The 25,828-nt window shown below is 34.8% G+C and overlaps 1 protein-coding gene across 1 annotated transcript in view; it reads right to left on the bottom strand.

Annotated features, from left to right (window-relative positions):
* CENPE (centromere protein E) overlaps positions 1-25,828 on the bottom strand; it is a 91,520-nt gene that overhangs the window by 26,170 nt on the left and 39,522 nt on the right. The window contains 18 exon segments of the mRNA XM_017877094.1: positions 1,571-1,774; positions 2,580-2,777; positions 5,055-5,273; positions 7,250-7,348; positions 8,692-8,982; positions 9,158-9,316; positions 9,735-10,025; positions 10,671-10,829; positions 12,124-12,273; positions 12,869-13,156; positions 13,584-13,868; positions 14,046-14,204; positions 14,351-14,629; positions 15,877-16,167; positions 17,370-17,525; positions 17,644-17,945; positions 19,750-19,897; positions 21,584-21,787. Coding sequence (XP_017732583.1) covers positions 1,571-1,774; positions 2,580-2,777; positions 5,055-5,273; positions 7,250-7,348; positions 8,692-8,982; positions 9,158-9,316; positions 9,735-10,025; positions 10,671-10,829; positions 12,124-12,273; positions 12,869-13,156; positions 13,584-13,868; positions 14,046-14,204; positions 14,351-14,629; positions 15,877-16,167; positions 17,370-17,525; positions 17,644-17,945; positions 19,750-19,897; positions 21,584-21,787 — 3,882 coding nt within the window.

The raw sequence follows: 25,828 nt of genomic DNA, 5'->3' as shown, positions 1-25,828 counted from the left end.
CTAGACTTTTTTTTTAACATTAAAAATCTGCACTATGAAATACAATGCCACGAGAATGAGAAGACAAGCCACAGACTGGTAGAATATATTTCCAAGACACATCAGATAAAGGACCAATATTCAAAGTATACAAACATTCTTAAACCTTAACAATGAGAAAACAAATAACCTGACTAAAATAGGGGCAACAGACCTGAAGAGACATTTCACCAGAAAAGATACACAGATGACAAATAACTATAAAAAATGTTCAACATCATATGTTATTAGAGAATTGGAGATTGAATGAGATACTACTACACACTTACTAGAATGGTCAAAATCCCAAACTGACAACACCAAATGCTGATGAGAATGTGGAACAACAGGAATTTTATTCATTGCTGGTGGGAGTGCAAAATGGTACAGCTCCTTTGGAAGACTGTCTGGCAGTTTCTCACAAAACTAAACAAATTTTTACTATATGATCTAGAAATTGCATTCCTTGGTATTTACTCAAGTGAGTTGAAAATGTATGTCCACACAAAAATATATACATGTATGTTTATAGCAGCTGAACTCATAATTGCCAAAACATACAAGCCACCAAAATATCCTTTGGTAGGTGAGTAGATAAATAAACAGGTACATACAGACAATGGAATATTATTCAGCATTAAAAAGAAATAAGCTATGAAGCCATGAAAAGACATGGGGAAAACGTAAATAAATATTACTAAGTGAAATTTGTCAACCTGAAAAGGCTATATATACTGTACAATTCCAACATACGACATTCTGGAAAAGGTGATACTATGGAGATGGTAAAAAGATTAGCAGCTGCCAGGGTTTAGGAAGGTGAAGTGATGAATATAGGTGGAACACGGGATTTTTATGGCAGGATAGTAAAATTACTCTGTATGATACTGTAATGATGGATACATGTCATTTTACACTTGTAACTCATAGAACGTACTATGCCAAGTGTGAACCCTAATGTAAGCTACAGACTTTGGGTGATAATGATGTATCAATGTAGGTTTATTGATTGTGCCAAATGTGTCACTCTGATGTGGGCTGTTGATAGGGGAGATTGTTTGTGGAGATGGGATATAAGGGAACTCTCTGTACTTTCTGCTCAATTTTGCTGTGAACCTAAAACTGCTCTTAAAAAAAAAGTTTATTAAAGCACATGAGGCCCAACTAAAGTAGCTGAGCAGGCTTGTCTATGACTTTACCATACTTGCTGCCCATAGCCTTGAAACAGACTCATGTCTTATGATCTCTAAGGCTACTTGTGTAAAAGGCTCAGTTCTTTCAGAAGCAGTGAGAAGGAGAAGAAAAAGAGAATAGTAAAAGGATTCAAGATTTCACAAGTGGAAACTAAATATTATACAACAAGATTTTGTTACCTTGATCAGTATGAATTGGTAAGGATACATTAGAGGAAGAACACGTTTTACCAAATCAATTTTTTTAAAGCATATACAAATAAAGAAAATATACATAAGTTGCCCTTTTAAGAATGAGTTAGGACAATTAAAGCAAACAGCAACAAAAAAGAAGTAGTACAGCAAAAAGTAATACTTACAATTATTCTGTTATTAAAGAAGTTATTCATTTGACAAATCCTATCATTTTCTTTCTGGATGCCATTTTTAAGCTTTTCTATATCAAAACGAGTATTTAACCACTCTTCCAAAAACCGTGTCATTTCTTTCCTGTTACTTAGTATTTGCTGAAATTCAGTCTTTATGGTAGGGAACTCACTTTCTGAGAAATCTTTGAGAATTTCCTGTGTGAAAAATAAGTGTCAAATTGTTTAAACACTAGGAAAGTGTTGATCCAAATATCATACATACACACACACACACACACACACACACACACACACCATAAAAAGAGGGCAATACCTACTGGACTCTTGCTTTTCTTCCTTTTTACATCACTTCTTAATATTTTAAAGTAAACTAAGAAATATAATTGTAAGTTAAAACTTTATTCTAGTTATTTGCATAATATAATTTTGGCAGTATATGTGATGTAACAGATTGTACCTATTAGAATAAAACTTGTAAAATGACAATTTTGTGACTAATTGTACAATACCTGAAGTATATCTTAATTTTTATTTTTTGAGATGGTCTCACTATGTTGCCCAGGCTGGTCTTGAATTCTTGGAGACAAGTGATCCTCCTGCCTGAGCCTCTTAAGTGGCTGGAATTATAGGCATGCCACTGGGGCTGGCTTCATGAAGTGTTTCTAAATGTAGCTTCTTAATACATTTAGCAGACCTTACATACATGTTGGGAATTGGATGCCAGCCTCACACAGATGAATAAAAGTAACACATTCCATGTGGAGTTGTTGCAATAAAGAGGTTTCTGACTCCCAGCACAGACGTAAGAAGTTTCCTGTATCTGTGGAGGTCTGAAGGGAGGCTAGTCCATTATTTGCCAGTCTTTATGTCTGGCCAGGTATCACTCTGCAACTTATTTTCAATTTCTGGTAAATGAAAATAGCTCCAAGCACATGAAAAGTACCTTGCTACTTGATAAAAGGCTTAAAATCTAATTGAATCCATTTAAAATAAATTATACCTCAATATGTAGATCCATATTCTGGTTCAATTTGAGATCCCTTAATTCTCTGGACGGTACATCACAATCTTGTTGAAGGTGCTGTATTTTAATTAGCAATTCCTTTTGCTTTTCCGCTTCATCAATAAAATCCATTTCAAATTTATTGATGGACTCATGTTGTTCTTCTTTTATTTTTGTAACATAGCTTAACACGTACTTGCAGAAAAAATTAAACAAATTGGAAAATGAAAATTTTCTCACATTTACAGGAAGTTTTAATCCTTGAGACTGAGGTAGGATGACATCTCTTATTTACCTATATCCTCTCACAAGTGAGGAAAAGAAAAAGAGCTTCTCTCTATCCCCATTTTCTTCCTCTTAGTATCTTAGGAGAATAACTCCCAGACCTATACTTCCTTATTTCTGACTTCTTATTAGATATACTTCTTGGATGTCTTACAAGTACTTCAAATTCAACATGTTTAAAATGTAACATGATCCCTTTTCTACAAGTCCTCCTTTTTCTATTGCCCGTTTTTGGCTAATTACATTGGCAATCACCTGGGTTTCCCAGTTAGACTCATGAGACTCATTTTCAACATCCTATCCTGCCAACCCTGATTGGGTAACCCCGACTGGGTAACCAAGAAGATGATGTTACATGTCTCAAGACTTCCTTGTTGGCTGGGCGCAGTGGCTCATGCCTGTAATCCCAGCACTTTGGGAGGCCGAGGCGGGCGAATCACAAGGTCAGGAGATGGAGACCATCCTGGCTAACATGGTGAAACTCTGTCTCTACTAAACATACAAAAAATTAGCTGGATGTGGTGGTGGGCACCTGTAGTCCCAGCTACTTGGGAGGCTGAGGCAGGAGAATGGCGTGAACCCAGGAGGTGGAGCTTGCAGTGAGCTGAGATCGCACCACTGCACTCCAGCCTGGGCAACACAGCAAGACTTCATCTCAAAAAAAAAAAAAAAAAAAAGACTTCCTTGTCAAGCATATTTAGGTATTTGGCTTCAACGAGACAATAATTTGAATGCCATATGTCTCATGGACTTCATGAATAATTCTAGATGTCTGATTACCAGGATTTGTGGAAGAATTACCAGGGCCTGAAGGGCAATCTACCCATATAGGGCAGATAACAGCTTCCTTATTCCTCAACTTCCACCATTCCTTAACCTATTATAATCTGGTCTCTTCCTTAACTACTCAATTGAAACTGTTCTGATGATGATCACTGATGAGTTCTATTATCACCACATTGAGAGAACATCTTCAGTCCATATTCTGACTCTCTGAAGTATTTGCCACTCATAACTTCATCTCTGACATGCTTTTCTCCACTGATTTGGGTAGCAGCACTTTTGCTAGGTTCTCTCCTGTATCTTTGACTTTTCCAACCTTTAACCCATGTGTTGCTCACTTTTCTGCTACTGACTCTTAGACATTTACCTTTTCCAGAGTTCTGTTTCTATCCTAAGACTCTTACTCTTCATTATGCTTTCTGGATGATCTTACAAATGTATTATCTATCACTTATATGCTGATCAGTCTCAAATGTTAGTCCTTATTTTCCTCCTGCCAAACCTCAAATTCACATCTAAATGTCTACTTGGTTTCTCTTCTTGGATGTTCCATCATACGTATTTCAGCCCCCAAACATCTCAAATTAAACAATCTCCTGCCTCATCTACTTTGTTTCTCTTTCTATTTTTGAATCTTAGTTAATGGTACCACTATCCACAAACCTCACTAAGCCCAAATCCAAGAACTCCATCTAAACTTCTTTCCCTTATGTCCACTATCAATTATGTAGACCTGCTATTTTAAGCTGCTAAATATTTCTTTAACCTTGTTTGTCCTCTCTAGCCCTATGAAACCTTCCCTAGTAGTACAGTTACATATAAAATCTCATCTGGAACACTGTAACTGCCTCTTATTGCTTTCTGCCACTAGCCTTATCTCCCTCAAACTCATTTCTTCTTTATTCTTTAGTTTAGTACCTAAATGGTAATCAGATCCTGTTACCACCACCACTTAAAATAACTGTCTAATGATTCCCCATCTACAAAAAGGACTCCAAGCTTTGTTATTGAGTCTGGCTTCCACTGCAGTTTCATCTTCTGTAACTTTATTTGGTACGTCATATAACTTGCATGCACTTCTATCATTGCACTTAATACCTGTTTATATGTCTGTCTCACCCCAGACTATGAGATCTTTGAGATGTCAACTCTCATCTGCCTCCTGAGCACCCTGACATAATGTCTAGGCCCACAGGCAGAGGTCAGGTGTTGTTGAATGACCAGGTGATAGGTGTATTGATTATCCTACATATTACTGTGCTCAGACTCACATAATCTTTAATTTGGTAGTAAGAATACTAAATAGCAAATATGCCAGCACCCGAAGCAGGACTTACATACATTGATGTTTATAACTGAAATTTACAGCAATATTTATAAGGATATTACTAAAAAAGATGGTACCTTAAGTTTCTTCATGATTCTGTGGAATTCCATGGAACATCTCTGGTTTGCAGTAAAAAGTTTTTCAATGTGTTTGGTTTGTAAATAGGGAAGTGAGAGGTTTGCTTTAACTCTCATTGAAAGCTCTTTTTGGATTTCAATTTCCTTCTCTAAGTCAAGAGACAATCTATTCAAGCACTCATAATGATCATCCATCTCTGAGTATCTCTTCAAAAGCTCCTAAAGGAAATGAGAATTCACTCAATTTATAACAATTCATTCTAATATAACAATAAGTTGTTACAACTCTAGAATTGTAACAAAACTCACACTTTAACGTTTTCTGTAGGACAGAAATAAAGATCTTTGTATTTAAAACAAAAGGAAACTCTTGTTGTCATTTTGGATTACAGAAATAATAGATAATTATTATGGCGATTTAAAAAATTTAAGCAAATATTACAAAGAAAGCCAGGACCAACCATTCTTAACATTTTGATGCATTTTCTTTTAGTTTTTTGAATATCCATGATTTGAATCAACATTGACAAAGTCTGATGAGAAATTTGAGTAAATTCAATTAAGTATGTATTGTAGTTCATGGTTGAGTGCTGGTTTATGTTTACAATAGGCAGTCGGAGTTAGCAGATAAAACAAGTGATTAAGAATCAAACTAACTATTTGTCAGCTTGGTATAGATACTTCACACAATCCTACTCTCTGCCTAGAGTCTGTTTTCTATCCCTTTATCAGATGTAGAGTTCAGGTTCCAGCTGTGCCACTTCTTGACTGGGGAAGTCACTGAGCCATTTTCACAACAGGAAGACCATAATAATTACCATAAAGTTTTCTGGGGTCAAGTAAAATATATGATCTATACCTATATATCTATATAATCTATAAAACAGACACAGTCATTTAGCTGAAGGAGACAAAATTATATTTATAAAAGTGTTTCTATACCCAAGTTTTGAAATAAGTCAGATACAAGTCTGACTTAGTTTAAAATTGAGATTCTACCAATTTACTAGCTGTGTAACCTTGGGCAACTGCTAAACTTCCTTTCTGAGCCGCAGTTTCCTTGTGTATGAATGGAGCAATAAAGCCTATATCATGAGGTAAAACACCCAGTATGGTACACAGCATACAGTAGACATGCGATAAACCTGGGCCCATAGACTCAAGTGACTTGAGGCTATGCAGGTGACACACTGGTCAGAACACAGGTAGAGAAACATGTAAAATTCAAGTTGCTGTAATCATGTAGTGGGTAACATGTTTAGTTCAGGGTGCTAAACAATAAAACAAGGGCGTTCTCACAAGAATGAGCCCTTTATTCTTAATAATTTAAGAAAAGCTAGATGTTAATCAATCTGGAGTGTTGGAGAGGGGATTCCTGTTTTTGGTTTTAGGATGAATCAGTTACGGTATATAGCAGCATATTGAACACTGACTTATGTCAGGAATGTGCTAAACGATACAGTCATAAACAAAACAAAAATGTCCTTAGAGATCTTGCATTCCAACAGGTGTGACTGCAAATCCTGTTGGCTTTCCCTTCAATGTATATTCAGAATCTCAAGACTTCTCACTACCTCTATTGCTCCCTCTCTGGGACAGGCCAGGATGATCTCTGCCTGGGTGACTGAAATTAGTCTTTATAATGGTCTTCCTGCTTCCACTCTATTTTCAATATAACAATTAAGAGTCATCCCTTTAAAATGTAAGTCAGATTATGTTTCGCTTGCAGTAAAAATTCACCAATGGATCTCCATCTCACTTAATAAAACTCAAAGTCTTTTTTCGTGTCCCACAGCTTGCCTCTTCCCTGATAACTCTCTGAACTCATTTGTTAGCAGCTTGCCCCTTTTCGATGTTCCTTGAACCATCACGGAGTCTTCTGCCTCAGGAACTTTGTACTCGCTGTTCCCTTTGCCTATAAGGGTCTTTTCAGACATCTGTACGGCCTGACCCTTTACCTCCTTCAGGTATTTGCTCAAGTATTACTTTTCTGGTGAGGACTTAAATTCACAAGGTCCCATTGTTGTTTGTGTATGTGTGCATTACACATACATACCTATACTAGGTTACAATGTTTAGAAAAATACTGAGCACTATGGATTCATTCCAGAGGTTCCTTCAATTCCACTTTAGGTTTCAGTAAGCCTTTGGAAGGGAACCAATAATGATTTGTAGTTTTAACAGGAGGTACTTACTTTTATTCTAGAGCACTTTTCTCTCAGGCTTTCTGTAAGGTGCTGTTGTCCATCACTTAGTAACCTTTTTTCAGGTTTTACTTGGTGGTTCTGTTGGTCCTGCTTTGGTAAAAAGAAAATAAAATAAACAGGGCTTTCGTCATGACTACATTTACATATAATGTCTAACTGGACACTTAAATTACACGACATTTTAATAATGGAATTAAGTATTACACTTGTAACTCAAAGCAATGTTAAAATGATTAGAAAATAAATAACAGTACCAGTAAGTTTTATAGGGAGTGACTTCAACTCATTGGGAAAAAAGTAGAAAACCATATAATTTTGGAGATAGGATTTGTTTTCACAGCTACAAATTAGGTTTTAGGGCCAGGCATGGTAGCTCACGCCTGTAATCCTAGCACTCTGGGAGGCCGAGGCAGGAGGATCACTTGAGGTCAGGAGCCCAAAACCAGCCTGGGATACATAGTGAGATCCTGTCTCTATAAAAATAAATACATAAATAAATAAATGAACAAATAACCAGGAAAACAAACACATTAGATTTTAATTTCTGATTCCTACCCTTCCAAATCTCTGCATTATTCACTTGTAGTTTTAAGAGGGGCACTTACTTTTATCCTAAAGCACCTTATTGCCACCAACCAAATATACTTAAAATCACCTGTACTGTCTATTGTGTTTCAAACCCTAGTCATATATTCTTCCCAGCCCCTTGGAAAAGTTCATATTCTGTGTACATTTTGCATTTCTGATTAAAAAGTATAAAGTGAAACAAAAACATTTTCTCCCACTTATTTATCTTGTTCACTACAGTACCTAGAAGAATATTTGTTGAATCAATTAAATCTCTTTATAAACTTAGTTAAGGCCCATATAAAGAAATGAGAATAAAAAAAATTTTTACAGATTTTAATCAACTTATTTGTCTGAACTTTGTTACTTTTAAAAGAGGATTTAATTAGATATTTTAAGATATATGATTCTGAATATCTATAAATAGTCATACCAGAACAACTTAATTTTTATATTTATCTTGCCTTTTTTTCCTTTTAACTTCACCAATAAGAGCCCAACTCTAGAACTCCAGCATGTATAGGTAGAGAAATGGGAATATTTGCTCTCTTACAAATCTAATCCTTCAAATATTTCTCCATTTAGAATAATGCTAACTCTTGATTTAAAAAAAACTTTAAAATGTTATATTAAGGGAAATAGTCTGCTTTAACACACTTTATAAAGAATTAAATGTTATTTTCTGAAAATATTTTTGCTTCTTTTAAAACTGTTTTCTATTGTGTGAAAATTATAGTAACCATTTCCCACTATCCTTTACTGTTCATAGAAATTTCCAGAAAAGAAATAAAACATTGTAATTCTTTTCAAAAAAGCTTAATTCTTATTAATAGTTACTACACAGGGTAAGATTCTGAACTCACTCTAGCTATCATTTCCCTTAAGGTTGCTACGAATTGGTCCCTTTCCATTTTGAGAGATTCTTTTATCCTCCTTAGCTCATGTCTTTCTTTAGCTACAATTCTAATTTCTTCAAGGCTTTCATGAAGTTTCTTAGTCAACTGGAAGTTATCCATTCTCACATTTTGCATAGATAAGTTTTGGGCCTCAAATTGCTTCTTCAACTGTTCCATCTCATTAATTTTTTTATGACTCATATTGACATCTTCTTTCATTCTAAGCAGATGAAGTTCTTTTTTCCGAAGTTCTTGGATCTTGAGATAATTGTAAAACAAGTTAGAATGTAAGCAATTTCTTCAAGGAAGGAAAATAGTGCCTACTTGTGTTTTATATGCACATATATATCTACATATCTGTATCTATATCTTTTCAATTCCACGAATAATATGGACAAAGTTACTTCCAAAAGAAGAACAAAACAACACATACCTTTTTCTGTAATTCATCTTTTGATTTATCTAAATCCTTTTGAATGTTTGAAATTTGAGTTGTCTTTTCTAAAATTTTTTCTCTAAGTTTATCAATAGTTTCCTTGTGTTCTTTTGATAGCATATGAGCAGTTTTTAGTTCCTGTTGTATTTCCAGATCCTTTATTGTTAGAAGAAGTCAAGAAATGTAATGACATAAAAGTAATTACCTTTACTTAATAATTAATAAGTTTAAACAAAATCTTAAAAACTATATACTCACAGTTAAAAACAAGCATTATACAACCTCCCAAATTAGAATAGTAAAGTAAAATTTCCTGCTGGTAGCCTCCTCCATAGCCTTCTCCTTTCACACCACTTGGACATCTTTCTAAATCAATATCACATAAAGAGTACACCATTCTTATGCTTAGTTTTCCATTCTTATGCTTAGTTATCCATTATACAGATAGTGCCTTATTGGTGGACAGTTAGATTACTTCTAGGTTTTGGTCACCACACACAATGCTGCAGTGAAGACTGTATTTTTGCCCAAATACGTGAATATAATGGTAGGGTAAAGAGAGAACACAACTCACTCTAGCTTTGGTTTCTTGTAGGCTTTCCATGAGTTGGTCTCTCTCCAGTTTGAGTGTTTCCTCTACTCTTCTTAGATTATCTCTTTCTTTCATTACAGATTTCATTTCTTCAAGGTTTTCATGAAGTTTCTGAGCCAAATTTAAGTTCTCCGTTTCTATTTTACTCAGAGTTAAGCTTTGGTCTTTTATTTGTTTCTTTAGTTGCTCCATTTCGGACACTTTTTTCTGTGTCTCATTGACATCTTTTTTAAACTTAAAAAGTTGATGTTCATTTGCCTTAAGTTCTTGAATCTTAAGATAATCATAAAATAATACGTTAGGTGGCTTTTTAGGGACAGATAAATAATAGTTTCTAAATTGATTAAGACAACTGTCTACTCCTGTTACTCTCACTGATATCTTGCACAATTCCACATAGAATTTTACTTTCTTTTGAGGTATAACACATATAAAGCATGCTAATCTTCAATGTGTAACTTAATTTATTCTTGACACAGGAATAAATCTATGAAACTACAACCCAGATTAAAACAGAGAATATTTCCAGCACTTCATAAAGTTTCTGCGTGCCCCTTCCTAGAGACAGCCACTATTCTGACCTTTATCATCCTGGTTCACTTTTGCCTGCTTTTGAACTTATATATCAAAATGTATGTATCCATTTTCCTGCTGATGAACATTTGAGTTTTCAGTTTTTTGCTAGTTTGAATAAGGCTGCTATAAACATTCTTGTGTCTTTTTATAGAAGTATGTATGTACTCTTTTCTCTGAGGTACATACCCAATAAGTGGAAATGTGGGCCTCAGGCAGGCTACGTCCAGCATTAGTAAATACTGCCAACGTGTCTTCCAATGTGGTTGAACCATTTTATATCCCCAACAATTTTAGGCACAGATAAATCAGATATCCAATCAAACAATCCCCCCACAAAAATACCTTTTCTTGTAATTTAGCATTTGAATTTTCTAAATCTTTTTGTATATTTGATATTTTATCTGTCTTCTCAGAAACAATTCCTCTGAGTTTGTCAATAGTTTCCTGGTGCTCTTTCAGATGCATGTGAGCAATTCTTAGTTCTTCTTGTTTTTTCAGATCCTTTATCATTAGAAAATTTTAAAACAGTGACATATCTTAATATTAGTTTTTTAAAATAAAGTGATATATTTTCTTAGTAAAATAGTAACAGTGTTACTCTATATCTTTGCTATTAAGTTACAGGTTTTCTCCTCCTCGTCCTCATCTCTTTACACTCTACTTCTGCTTTTCAGAGGCAAACACATTACACATATATTACTTTTTTTAAGTGTTGCATAGTATTTTGACATACTGTTTATATTTACTGTTTCCTTCCGAGGAACATTTAAGATTGTTTCACATTTTTAATTTTAAAATCACTATAATAAATAACCTGTGGTATATGTATATGTTGTGTTTGTATATACACACACACAGTCCTTTAACAGTACATATGTAGGCTAAAGTCCATAAAGAAAATGCTAATTGCAGACTTGAACATTTTCAAGAGCAGTACCAAATTAAAAGGCTGTATCATTTCATTCTTGCCAACAGTCATACTTGGTTCAAAGAAGGGCTCATTGCTGTAAGACAATACATTGAATTGCTAGAGAGAGGAATGGGCTTATTTTAGCTTCTATTTCTCTAAGACCTTCCCTAACTTGGTCTCGCTCAATTTTAAAGGTTTCCTCTACTCTTCTTAGGCCATCGTTTTCCTTAGTAACAGATCTTACATCCTTAAGGTTTTCATGAAGCTTCTGAGTCAATCTTAATTTCTCCATTTCTACACTTTCCAGAGTTACATTCCAGGCCTCTAGTTGCTTCTTTAACTGACCCGTTTGATACATAATTTCCCTAAGATTATTTTTTACTTTAAGAAGTTGAGGCCGGGCCTGGTGGCTCATGCCTGTAATCCCAGCACTTTGGGAGGCCGAAGCGGGTGGATCATGAGGTCAGGAGATCGAGACCATCCTGGCTAACACGGTGAAATCCTGTCTCTACTAAAAATACAAAAATTAGCTGGGTTTGATGCCATGCATCTGTAATCCTAGCTAATTGGGAGGCTGAGGCAGGAGAATCGCTTGAACCCGAGATCATGCTCCTGCACTCCAGGCAACACAGAGAGACTGTCTCAAAAAACAAACAAACAAAAAAAGCTCTTTCTTCTGAAGTTCTTGGATCTTGAGATAATCACACAATAAGTCAGGATATCAGTAGACACAAAAAGATCAATGACAGTTTCTAAATTGAGTAGCCCAAGTAAGTCTTCACTTGCCTTCAGTTTTAGGGTACTTCATATCTTGTTTCATTACACAAAAAGATTTGATTCAAACTCTCAGTAACTGAGAGTTTAAAAAAATATTTAAAAAAATACCTGTGCTTTTAAGGCAGCATTTGAGTTTTCTAAGTCCTTTTGCATATTTGATATTTCATTTGTTTTCTCTGAAACAATCCCTCTGAGTTCATCAATAGTTTCTTGGTGCTCCTTCAAATGCATGTGAACAATTTTAGCTCCTCTTGTTTTCTAGGTCCTTTATTAATAGAAAATAAAATAATACATTGAGAGTAATACCATTCACACGGTATAGAAAGGTATAAGGCAGGAGGTAAAAAATCTTCCACCCTCTTCTGAGGCCTCCTAATTCTCACCCTCTAAGCTACTTTTAGATGTCAATACATTCTAGATACATTACTCCTGAACTTACCCTGTTCCCTAACAGGACACTTCACACTTCAAATCAGCACTACGGCTCTACCACATTTTTTATTTGTGGCATAGTATTCCATGATGTGAATGTGCTACACTTATTTAACCAGTTCCCTACCAATGGATGGTTAGAATTTTCCCTGTTTTTGTGTTATTTCATTAATACAACTTGTTGCAAAGAATATCATACAAATATCTTTATAGTTTGTGCAAATGTGTGGAGAATAGTTACAATTTGACTTGTGGATCAACGAATAAACCTTTTGAAAAAATTGGAAGGTATTACCAAATACACTACCACCAACTTTCCTCAGTATTGGACCAATTTTATACTCCCACCAACCCTATGGCAGATTTTTCTCTTAGGATACAATGCCATAGTTACTAGAGGTATAGAGAGATGGTAACTCACTCTAGTTATAGTTTCTCTAAGGTTTTCCTTGAGCTGGTCTCTCTCTACTTTGAGCGTCTCCTCCACACTTCTAAGGTCATCTCTTTCTTTTGTTACAGATCTCATTTCTTCAAGGTTTTCATGTAGTATCCGAGTCAACCTTATATTCTCCATTTCTATGTTTTCCAGGTTTAACTTCTGGGTCTCAAATTGCTCCTTCAAGTGTTCTATTTCACACATTTTTTCCTGAGTCTCATTGACAGCTGTCATCTTAAGAAACTGATATTCTTTTTCTTGAGATTCTTGCATCTGAGAAAATTATAAAGTCAGTTACAACATAGGCAGAATATTTTTAGGAAAAGGAATTGTTCCTAAAATAAGGCAATCATTTTTACATTGTAATCTAAAGTATATACTGCTTTCTTTCATAAGGGATATGAGTAACAATAATTAGATGTCATTTTCCAATTTAACAAAACAAGTCCCACTTCTTCCTATAATTCACCATCAGAATTTCCTAAATCCCGATGAATATTTGCTACTTGAGCTGTCTTCTCTGAAATATTCTGTCTACTAACAGTTTATTGGTACTAAGTTGAATATAAGCAGTTTTTGATTCCTCTTTTATTTCCAGTCCCTTTATGATTAGAGGAAAATCAATAAAACATCACAAGAACACCATCATTATCACCTTAACACTATTACTGTATCCAAAAAAAGTAAGATGGAAACTTACTTTAGCTATAATTTCTTTAGTGTTTTCTTGCAGTTGGTCTCTCTCTATCTGAAGGGCCTCCTGTACTCTTTTCATTTCCTCTTTTTCCTTAATCATAATTTGTATTTCTTCTTGACTTTCTTGAAGTCTGCTAGTCAACTCGAGCATCTTACTTTCTATACTTTGTAGTGCTGGATCCTTGGCTTTGAGATGTTCCTTGAATTGTTTCAGTTCATTCACTTTTTCCTGAGTCTCACTAATTCGTTTTATATTAAGTTGTTCCTCTTTCTTATAAATCTCCTGGATCTTAAACATAATTATAAAATAAGTTAATAGTAAAAAAAAAAAAATGTGAATACACACACACGGGGAAAAGGTTGTCTTCCAAAACAATTAAGTATGCTAAACAGCCGTCTTCATAATCCAGTTAGCTACTCCACCCCCACCCATTTTCCTCCCACTGTTTCTTCATCCCCAATTTACCTTGTTCTGTAATTTATCATTGATTGCTTCTAATTCTTTTTGAATGGTTGATATTTCAGTTTCCTTCTCTGAAATATTCACTCTTAACTCATCAATAGTTTCCTTTTGTTCTCTCAGGCAACAATGAACAACTTTAAGTTCCTCTTCAGTTTCCAGGTGCTTTATTATTAGAGGAAATTCCAATAAATTTACAGAAACATTATAACTATGATGCTGTAATTAACTCCCTTTTCCAAATATTTAGGGTTTATAAAATATTTGGTTACAAAATATTTTAAAAAACATGGTGAAAAGATGAAACCTACTTTAGCTGCAATTTCTTTTATATTTTCTTTGAGCTGGTCACTTTCAGACTGAAGAACTTCTTGCAGCCTCTGTAGGTCATCTTTCTCCTTAGCTACAGATTTCATTTCATCATGACTTTCTTGAAGTCTTTTGGACAATCTGAGCATTTCTATTTCTATCCTTAGCAGTGCTGAATCTTTGGGTTTGAATTGCTCCATCTCACTCACAATTTTAGTAGTCTCATTGTCTTTTTCTTTCATATTTAAGGACTGTTCTTGTTTGCTTTGAGACTCTTGGATCTTAAGAGAATCATAAAACAGTATAGTTGATATCCAGAGATATTGTGTTTTAGGGGAAAATAAATCAGGATGCTTTCTAAAACAATTAAGGCAGGATTCAATGCCTCATTTACAGAGCAATCTCTCCATTCTCCCACTCTTCCATTACTCAGGCATTTAACGCCTTTTAAAAATTGAGGTCTCACTGTGTTGTCAGCATCTTATTTGAGGCTGGAGATAAAATGATGAGACTTATAGGATCTCTCTCTTTTTGACACTTATACTTTAAGGACAAAGACAGATATGATGTCGAATCTTACCAAACAGAGATGCTGGCTTCTCCTAGGGCCCAAGTGTCAAATATAATCTATTGTGAATGATTAGAAAGGGCTTCCTAGAGGAGAGAAAGCTTTAACTGAGATCTGAAGGATGAGAGCATTAGTTAGGCTAAAAGGAGTATGGAAGTACTGCAGGTAGAGAGACCTGAGAATCTGAAAGCCATGAGCTGAGGAAGAGCAATACATGAGTGTGGTTGGAGAACAAAGAATAGGAAGAAGAGTAAATTGAAATAAGACTGGTAAGATCTGCACCTTGGGCCTCATAGGCCACATAGAGAATCCTGGTCTTTATTTAAAAAGTAGCAATAAGATGTTAAAATAATGTAAGAAAGGATCATTTAGGCCCAGTGTAGAAACTGGATTAGAGAAGTGTAAGAATGAGTATGGGAAGACAAGTTAGGAGGCTACTGCAGATACCCAGGGAAAGAAATGATGTTCAGTTGGATTAGGGTGGTGGCAGTGTGGAGAGAAAAGCAGGATGATTTTTAAAACACATACTAAAATCAACAAGATTTGGAAACTGGATTATAAAATAAGCAGAGAGGAGGGGATATTAATAGGGATAGCTCCCAGATTTGACTAAAACAATGAGAAAAGACAGTAGTGCCTTATGAAACATTAAAGGAACAGGTTTAAAGAAGAAAATAAAACAATCTCATATTTGGTTTCACCCTTTCTTGTAATTTAGAATTATTTTTTCTAAATTTTTTTTTAATATTTAAGAAAACAGTTCTTTTCTCTGAAACATCTCTGTTTCAATAGGTTCTTGGTGTTTATAAGCAATTCTTAATTGTTCTGTTCTAGTCATTTCATGATTAAGAGACATTAAAAAACTGGTAACACAATTATAAAACATTATAACTACAACACAAAACAAACCTTGATTCTTATAAGACACTTATTAAAATGAGAGGAAAATACGAAACTTACTTTAGCCAAAGTTTCTCTAATGTGTTCTTTCAGCTGGTCATGTTTAACTTCAAGGGCTTCTTTTATCATTTTAAGGTTGTCTCTTTCCTTGGTTAGAGATTTTATCTCTTTCTGACTTTCTTGAAATTTTTCATTCAACTTGAGCCTTTCCATTTCTATGGTTGCCAGTGTTGTTGAGTCCTTGATTGCGGACTGTTCTTTTAATAACTCCAGTTCATTCACTGTTTCCTGAGTCTCACTAACTTCTTTCACATTAGGAAGTAACTCCCGTTCCTCATTAAGCACTGGGATCTTAGGACATTCATAAAATACCAAGGTTACTATCTGCAGATTATTATCATAAATATATACATTTTTTTTTTGAGATGGCGTCTCACTCTGTTGCCCAGGTTGGAGTGCAGTGGTGTGATCTCAGCTCACTGCAACCTCCGCCTCCTGGGTTCAAGAAATTCTCCTGTCTCCATCTCCTGAGTAGCTGGGATTACAGGTGTGTGCTACCATGCCTGGCTAATTTTTGCATTTTTAGTAGAGACGGGTTTTCACCACGTTGGCCAGGCTGGTCGCAAACTCCTGACTTCAGGTGATCTGCCTGTCTTGGCCTCCCAAACTGCTGGGATTACAGGTGTGAGCCACCGCATCCGGCTGGCTATTATAAATGTTTAAAAGGAAAAGATCAGGAAACTTTTCATGGCAAGGAAAGTCATTTTAAACCCTAAGGTCTACCTTGGATCACAAACTCCTCATTATTCATTTTCCCTGAATTCGTGCTAAAGCTATTCATGACTTTTCTGTTAGTCATATTCTGTCATAATTTTCCTTCTTTCTAGCTCAGACCCAAAGTGAACCAATCCTTATACTTTACTAGCAGTCTGTTGCATACTTCTTATTTCTCCACTAGTTTCCAAATGCTATAAGAGAAAAACCATAGTTGAGCAAACTATATCCCAATAAGTGTATGATTTCCATTTTCAGATGGGCTCCAATGCTATGTCTTAATTTTTCTATGTGTATAGATTGATTTCTCTTTCCATGATAAATTAGTGGTACCATGTAATTTTGCATATTTCTGCATTTACCATATTGGAATTAAGGGATTTTTTTCTAGCTTATAATGGGGGGAAAGAACAATGTCTTATTTATATCCACAGCCTCAATGTCTGGCATGGAGTAGACTTTTCATATAGGTTGGCCCAGTTATCCCAATGTTTCACTTTCTCCATAGCATTTACCACTATTTGATGTTTTCTTGTTCATTTGAGTGCTTATTTATCAGCTTTCTCTCACTACAAATGGATCAGAGGGATTTTAGGGGTTTTGTCCACCTTGTTCTCATTGTATTTCTGTAACCCAGGAGTATGCCTGCCACATTAGACACTCAGCAAATACCCAGGCAATTAACAAACCACATCCTAGCCACTTCTTATTGCTTATTTTTCCCTCAAAGCAGAAAGGAAGGAAGAAGTGACAAAGGATGAAAGGAATAAAAGACATACCTCTTCTTGTAATTTGGTATAGGATTTTTCTAAGTCCTGAATATTTATTATTTGAGCTGTCTTCTCAGATACACTTCTTCTTAGTTCATCAATAGTTTCTTGGTGTTCTTTTAGGTGAATGTGAGCAATTTTTAGCTCTTCTTTTGTTTGTAGGCCCTTGCCAAGTGAAATTTAAAGAATATTGTAACATTATTCCAACATTGCTCTCCTCTTTCCAAGTGGCTCAGATTTTAAAAGAAACACTTAATAGATGAAGGAAAAGGGTATAACTTACTGTAGCTTCAATTTCTCTTATATATCCTCTAAGTTGGTCTCTCTCTGTTTCAAATGACTCCTGTAATTCCTTTAGAACTTTTCTTTCTTTGGTTATAGATTTCATTTCCTCATAATTTTCATTAAGTTTCTGAACCAACTCAAGTCTCTCTGCTTCCCTATGTTCCAATGTCAATTCTTTGTTCTTTAATTCATTCTTTAAATTCTCCATTTCATTAATCTTTTTCTGCATCTCACTCATCTCTTCTTGTACATTAAGAAGTTGTTGCTGTTTTTCTTGGAGTTGCTGGCTCTTAAAATGCACAATTTTTATAATTACCATTTTATCTATATTCTCAAAATTCTTACATAAAATCATTAACAGCCCTGCCTCCTATCACCATATAAATAGACAAGTAGCATTAAAAGTAAACAACACTCACAGGCATAAATGTCTGTAGTGGATTGAATATTGTCCCACCCAAAATTCATGTCTCCTAGGAACCTCAGAATGTGAACTTATTTGGAAACAGTCTTTGCAAATGCAATTGGATTAGGCTTGAGATATGATCCTACTGGTGTAGGTCTTCATTCCAAAGAGTGTATTTGTAAGAGACATAAAAGCACATAGATAGGCACAGAGAAGGAGGTCATGTGAAACAGTTACAAGCCAAGGAATGCGAAGGGTAGCTGGGAGACACTGGAAGCTAGGAAGAAGCAAGGAATGATTCTTCCTTAGAGCCTTCAGAGGGAATATGGTATTGGTGACACTTCAAATTTGGACTTCTAGGACTCAGAACTGTGACAGAATATGTCTGTATTGTAAGCCATCAAGTTTACAGCAATTTGCTATGGCAGCCCTAGGAAATTGATATAGGCTGATTAAGCAGATAAAATAAACTGATTAAAGAGATAAGGGGAAGATGAGATAAAGTAAAAAAGCAAAGACACTAATTAAATATACAAATACAGCTACCAAATAACTGTAATTCCTCATCCTCTTAAAAACTTTTGGAGAATTTATTTTCACTTCCAATGAGATGCTTATGGGTGGCTCCCCAAAATACTGAGACATTAACCTTCACAGGCTGATTTTACCTTTTTTATAGGAGTATGACATAGACATAAGGTTTTAGTAAATTTGGTTAGCTGAGATAGTGAAAGGGATCAGAATTAAAAGAAAACACACATTAAGAAAAAAACAGGCTGGGCATGATGGTTCACACCTGTAATCCTAGCACTTTGGGAGGCTGAGGCAGGAGAACTGCTTGAGCCTAGGACTTCGAGACCAGCCTGGGCAACATAGTGAGACCTCGTTTCTACCAAAAATACAAAAATTAGCTGGGTGTTGTGGCACAGCTAATTTAGTCCCAGCTACTTGGGAGGCTGAAGTAGGAGGACTGCCTGAACCCAGGGGGGTTGAGGCTACAGTGAGCTGTGATCATGCCACTGCACTCCAGCCTGGCTGACAGAGTGAGACCCTGTTTCCAAAAAAAAAAAAAAGGAAAGAAAAAGGAAAAAATATTTCACAGAATAATAGAACCACAGTATATTATCTATTATGCAAGTGGCACTGCCCTTACCTTGTGTAGAAAGATTTCTATGGGTGCATTTTAGAATCTCTTGGGAACTACAGCTGTTACAGGGGTCTTAGCTCTTACACAAACATCCCAATAACACCTAACTTCTATATAAGAAATGATTTGGGAAACTGCAAACATCTAAGAGATGGTAACAGTGATAAATCTTACATTTCAGAGAATGGCTAATGAGCTCTGCAAGGAAAGAATCTTTGTTTTGTTGACTAATATATCTCAAGTGCCCAGAACAGTGCCTGGCCCATGACAGTGCTCAGTAAATATTTGATGAATGAATACATCATAGGATTTGTTTAAATGATACAAAGCCCTCTCTCACCTAAAGACTCTAGAATAATATAATCCTCACAAGGTATGTTAGTTTAGATCTCAGTGTAAGTTGAAACTGTCCAAAATGCTAGCACTGAAATATGTTCATTTGGGAGGTATGTGCTATTTCTGGATTTAGGTCTACCGAAATAAAATTAGCAAAAAAAAAGTTTAGTTAGGAAAATGGCCAGGGAAATAATTTTAAAATTCACCTTTTCTTTAGTTTTCTTCAACTTCTGCCAGTCTGTCACAGGTCCTAGAAAGCTCTTCTTCTTTCTTTATGGTATGGTTCTTTTCTTGTGCAACTATCTCTTGTTGCTTTTTAAGTTCATCTCCAAGAATTCTTAATTCTTCCTGGTTTTCAATGGTCTAGAAAGAAAAAAAAGTTGAGATTAAAGTAAATATTAGCTAACATTTATGAAATCAGGTAAAACATCAGCATTTCCCTTGGTCTGCAAATGAAGAAATCTGGGAAAACTATATAGGAAAAGACAAATTTCAAAAAAGAGAAGTCTTTAATTTAATAGTATAAGATGCCAAGAATCTGCTTTTTATACTGTTTCTTTACTGCTCAATTTACATTCCTACCATGAGAATTAGAATTGGATTTAACATTTTATCATGAGAACTTAGCTCATTTCTGCCTTTAAGCCAAAAGAGACTTTTTCTGAGCTATCACTGAGTAATAATAAGACTATAGCTATGGTTTTTTCAAACACTGGGATGGCTTCAGTTTCAGCACTGATCACTGCCAGCAAGCTCAAAATGGTAGCCACCCTCTGCTAGTATGACTTGGGCTGATCCTAGTTATTAAGCTCACACAGTGATATTCTCAGGTATCAAGACCACAAAAACATAACAAGCCAGAGACTGAGAAGAAAATATCATTGTTTGTTAGCATGTTTATTTACATTCTGCTCTTTTGACAAAGCAGACATCCCCAAAACTTACAAAATTAAAACAATACAAATGGTCACATTCTACTATGATTCACAGTGAACTTCTCCAAGTATTTATTTCAACCGATACACATCATATCACCCCTAAACATAGAAAAACTAAAGTGTGAAAATATTGGCAGACATCAACAACAAACAATTAAAAATAAAATTTAAAAATTATGACAGCAAAAAATAAAAGAGAAACATTTAGGAACAAATTTAATAAAACATTTAAAGACCTATACGCTGAAAATCTACAACACACCTCTTTGAGAACAGATAAATTACAGGGGAAGATATACAATGGTCTATAAACACAAGAAAAACATGTTCAACATCTTTAGTCATCAGGGAAAGGCAAATTAAAATAACAATCTACACACCCATTAGAATTGCTAAAATTAAAAGCACCAATAAATATGAAGTGTTGATGAAGAAGGTTGTTTGAGCCACCAGAATTCTCTTAATTTGCTAATGGGAATGTAAAATGATATAATTCCTTTGGAAATCAGTCTAGCAAATTCTCATCAGGTTAAACATATTCTTCCCTATGACACAGCAATTCCATTTAGATATTTACCTTATATAAATAAAGATATGTAAATAAAAAGAGTTGTACAAGAATGTTTATAGCAGTTTTATTCAAAATAGCCAAATACTGAACATAACCCAAATTTCCATCAATAGGAAAAAGAATAAAAAAATTATGGTGTATTAACGCAATGAACTATTCCTTGGCAGTAAAAGGGAGTGTAGAAAGTCAAACATAACAGATGACACACTATATGATTCTATTTGTATAAAGCTTTAGAAGAGACAAATGATTTAAGGTGAACATATCATGACTGATAATCTGGCGGGGAGGAGGTGATGAGCGTCTGTGACAGGGGTGTGAGGAAACTTTCTGGGGGTGATGGAACGTCTTCTATCTTGACTGGGGTGAAGAAAAAATGGGTAGAGACATTTGTTAAAAGTCGTCAGACCATACACTTCCATCAGATACATTTATTGCATATAATTTTATTCCATATAAATTATACCTCAATAAAGTTGATAAAAATCTGAAACAAAGAAGACAAAAAGGTATTGCCAAGTATACAGTGCTAAATCCTACCATTTCAATATTTTCCTTTAGGTCAGTCTTCAATTGTTCCTTTTCTGCTATAACACTCTCTAACACTTGTTGGAGTTCATTCTTCTCTTGTATTAAAGAAAATATCTTCCTCTGTTGCTCAATTATCTCATTATCCTTAACATCTGCAGTTAGAGTGTGGGTATTTTTAGCTTCCAAATCCTGTTTTTTATCTATGCCAACCATCTAAAACATAAACACATTACAGAAGAATTTCTTAAGTAGTTAACAACAACTTTAAACATAATAAAAATAGCCAACACATCTCTTATGTGCCAGATACTATTCTCATATCTTAACACATTTAATCTTGACTGTAACTTTATGAGGCAGGTATTACTGTAATTCTCATTTGACAGATGAGGAAACTGAACTTGAGAGAGGTAAAGTCACTTGCCAAGGTCACTCAGAGGTTTAGCCAGGTTTTGAATCCAAGTGGTCTGGCTCCAAGTTTGTGCTCTTATGTCTGTTCACTAATCAGAACAATATGGACAACTATAAATATTAATAATTGTCTTCATGTATGATAGGTTAACATGATTCTGCATGTTTACTTACTTCAAAATAATGACATTAATACACAAAGGATATCTGACTTTAGTTTGTACATATCTTCCATAAATATTTTCTAAGTTTCATTCTAGTAGCAGTTTGTTTATTTACTACTAAAGGAGTAAACAATCTTGAACTCTATCGCTTTATCTATATTTCCTTGTAAAAGCTGGGAATCATTCCCTGTCTCCCACTCCCTGCAAATTTTTATTCTCAGAGGCAGTCCTACTTACAAAAGGCTGGAGTTTTATTATATGTAGAGGGCTAAATAATTTTGATAGAGACCTATTTCATCAGGGCGAAATTCATCTTTTCTTAATGTATGTATATTTTATATACTGCTTAAGAAAAATACGTTATATAAATTCACTTATCCATAAATAAGTCATGACCAAAGGTAACCTAATACATGAACTCATTGGTAAAGGGAGACAGAGACTGAAATTACTATTGCTGGTATAAATTTAGGGTATTATTATATAACATTACTCTAGTTCAGCAAACAGTCAGCTCCATATTGCCTACACAGGTATTTAAAAGTTTTTATAATAATTTATAATCACATTAGAAAACAAGAGAAAATAAAGGATAAAATCATCCACTGTCACCAACTTCACACAACAAACTATTAGAATTCTGGTAAATTTACTTCTGGAGTTTTGCCATTAAAAGATTTTTTTTTTTAAACATAGCTATTATAATTAATTTATATATGTGATTCTTTTTAGTTTTTATCTTTTCCACTTAGATCATACGTATTTTCACATGCTGTTATGTAACCTACAAATAATTTTTAGTAGCTGCTTGATTCTCTAGAGTAGATATAAACCATACTTTATTTAGCAACCCCCTTATTGTTGGCAATATGCATAAGCTTCTGATAATGGTGAACACAGAGCTAACTACAAGAGAAATTAAGGCGGGGAACACATAGTCTTTTGGAACTAGTCTGTTAGATATTATAATTCAGAATCTCATATCTTTCAAATACAAAGCAGATTGAGACAAAATGTTCTGTAATGATAGTCAAGGTTTATTTCAAATCTGAACTCAGCCTAGAAGGTACTTCGACTATCACAGTAATTAATAAAATCTAATAGATCTAATTATTAAATAAAAAATTGTTAGAACATGTGAAAAAGGAAAAAAATGTCCTTTATATAAGTTTACTAATCATAAAATATTTTTGTTGAGATACATTGAAGATATTGCATTTCCAGAAACAGACACATCAAGTAGGATTGAAAATGAGCATTTCAAGGAGATTCATGATAGACCTGCTAGTGCAGCTCTCTGGTGCCCAGATGAACAGGGGAGCACCTGAAATTCCCCATTTCCACTCTTTTATTCCCAGGCCAGATTCCAGCATGAGCATGATACAAGACCAAACTGATCTCAGCCTTCTGTCCCAGACTTTAGGATCCCTGATGAACAGAATGGCCTCAGAAAAGCCCCAGTTACATTCTTTTATCAACATGGATAAATGATTCCAGCATAAACTTGGAAACATAGGATCTTAGCTGTTCCCAGTGAGTATAACTCTACTCTTCCCTTCATCTTCTATTTTCTCTATAATTGCATTTTAGATTTTTTAAAAACAGTTATTAATTGTCATATATTGTCAAAAGTCTAATAAAAAAACCTTCCCATCATAAAAGTGGAAGTTATTATTTCTTTCTTTCTTTTTTTTTAAGACAGGGTCTCACTCTGTTGCCCAGGCTGGAGTGCTGTGGAGTGATCTGGGCTCACTGCAGCCTCAACCTTCCTGGGTTCAGGTGATTCTCCTACCTCAGCCCCGTGAGTGGCTGAGACTACAGGAGCGTTGCTACCATGCCTGGTTAATTTTTGTATTTTTTTTGTAGAGACGAGGTTTCACTATATTGCCCAAGCTGGTCTTGAACTCCTGGAATCAAGCAATCTGCCCACCTTGGCCTCTGAAAGTGCTAGGGTTACAGGCATGAGCCATTGGTGCTGGGGGTAAATTTCAAATTGAGGTCAAATGCCTTTGGCCTATGGTTATTCCAAATTATAAATATGCTGAGAACATAAGATACAGAACAAGTGAGAGAGAAGAACTAAAGCATAAGGAGATGGAAATAAAAAAAAAGTTCCTTTTTCCAAGGCAGTATTTTGCCCCGGAGTAAATGGGGGAAAATGCAGCTCATTTTATAGAAGTAATATATAAATGTACAGAGTTTTTTTATATCCACTGGATCTTACTGAATTACTTTGAAATATGTATTTGCTTTTATTTAATAATGTATTCTGTTAAAAATGCATGACTGTACAAACATCAGTTGCATTTCTGTACACTAACAATGAACAATCCAAAGAAGAAATTAAGACAATTTTATGTATAATAGCATCAAAAAAGAATAAAATACTAAGAATAAACTTAACCAAGGAGGTGAAAGACTTATCTGCTGAAAACTGTAAATGTTGCTAAGAAGAAATTAAAGAAGACACAAACGGAAAGACATCCCACATTCATGGATTAGAAGACAATATTTTTAAGACATCAATACTACCAAACAATCTACAGATTTAATGTAATCCCTATCAAAATCCCAATGGCGTCTTTTGCAGAATTAGAAAAATCTATCCTAAGATTCATATAGAATCTTAAAGGACCCCAAATAGAGAAAAGAATCTTGAAAAAGAAGAATGAAGTTGAAGGTCTTATACTTCCTGATTTCAAAACTTATAAAGCTACAATAATCAAAACAGTGTGGTGCTATGATAAAGACAGACATATAAACCACTGGAACAGAATAGAAAGCCCAGAAATTAATGCTTGTGTATATGGTCCACTATCTTCAACAAGGATGCCAAGACTACTTAATGGGGACAGGATGATCTTTTCAAAAAATGGTGCTGGGAAAACAATAGCCACACACAAAAGAACGAAGTTGTGCCCTGACCTTACACTATATATACAAATAAATGCAAAATGGATTACAGGCCTAAACATAAGAGCGAAAATCACAAAACTCTTACAAAAAAACATACGGGAATAGATTCATGACACCAAAACACAGGCAACAAGAGTAAAAATAAATAAACTTGACTACATTGAAATTAAAAACTTCTGTATATCAAAGGATACAATCAACAGAGTAAAAAGACAACCTATGGAATGGGAGAAAATTTCTGCAATATTGCATATAACTGATAAAGGGGTAATACTCAGAAGTATAAAGAACTCCTACAATCCAACAACGAAAATCAAACAACCCAATACAAAAACGGGCAAAAGACTTAAACAGACATTTCTGCAAGGAAGATAAACAAATGGCCAAAAAACACACGAAGACATTCGACATCACTAATCATTAGGAAAATGCAACTCAAAACCACGATGAGATACTGCCTCACATCCATTAGGATGGCTACTATCGAAAAAACCAAAAAATAATGTGTTGGCAAAGGTGCATATAAACCAGAACATTTATGTCCTTTTGGTGGGAAGTAAAATGGTACAGCTGTTATGGAAAACACTATGGTGCTTTCTCAAAAAATTAAAAATAGAATTACCATATAACCTAGCAATTCCACTTCTGGATATATACATATCCAAAATAATTGAAAGCAGGGTTTTGAAGAGGTATTTGTTCACCCATGTTCATAGGAGCATTATTCACAACAGCCAATAATGGGTAGAAGCAACCCAAGTGT

This window comes from Rhinopithecus bieti, unplaced genomic scaffold, assembly GCF_001698545.2.
Source record: "Rhinopithecus bieti isolate Rb0 unplaced genomic scaffold, ASM169854v2 scaffold_9690, whole genome shotgun sequence".
NCBI classification, from domain to species: domain Eukaryota; kingdom Metazoa; phylum Chordata; class Mammalia; order Primates; family Cercopithecidae; genus Rhinopithecus; species Rhinopithecus bieti.
Note: the sequence above shows the minus strand (reverse complement) of the source record. Positions and strands in the feature narration are given on the sequence as shown.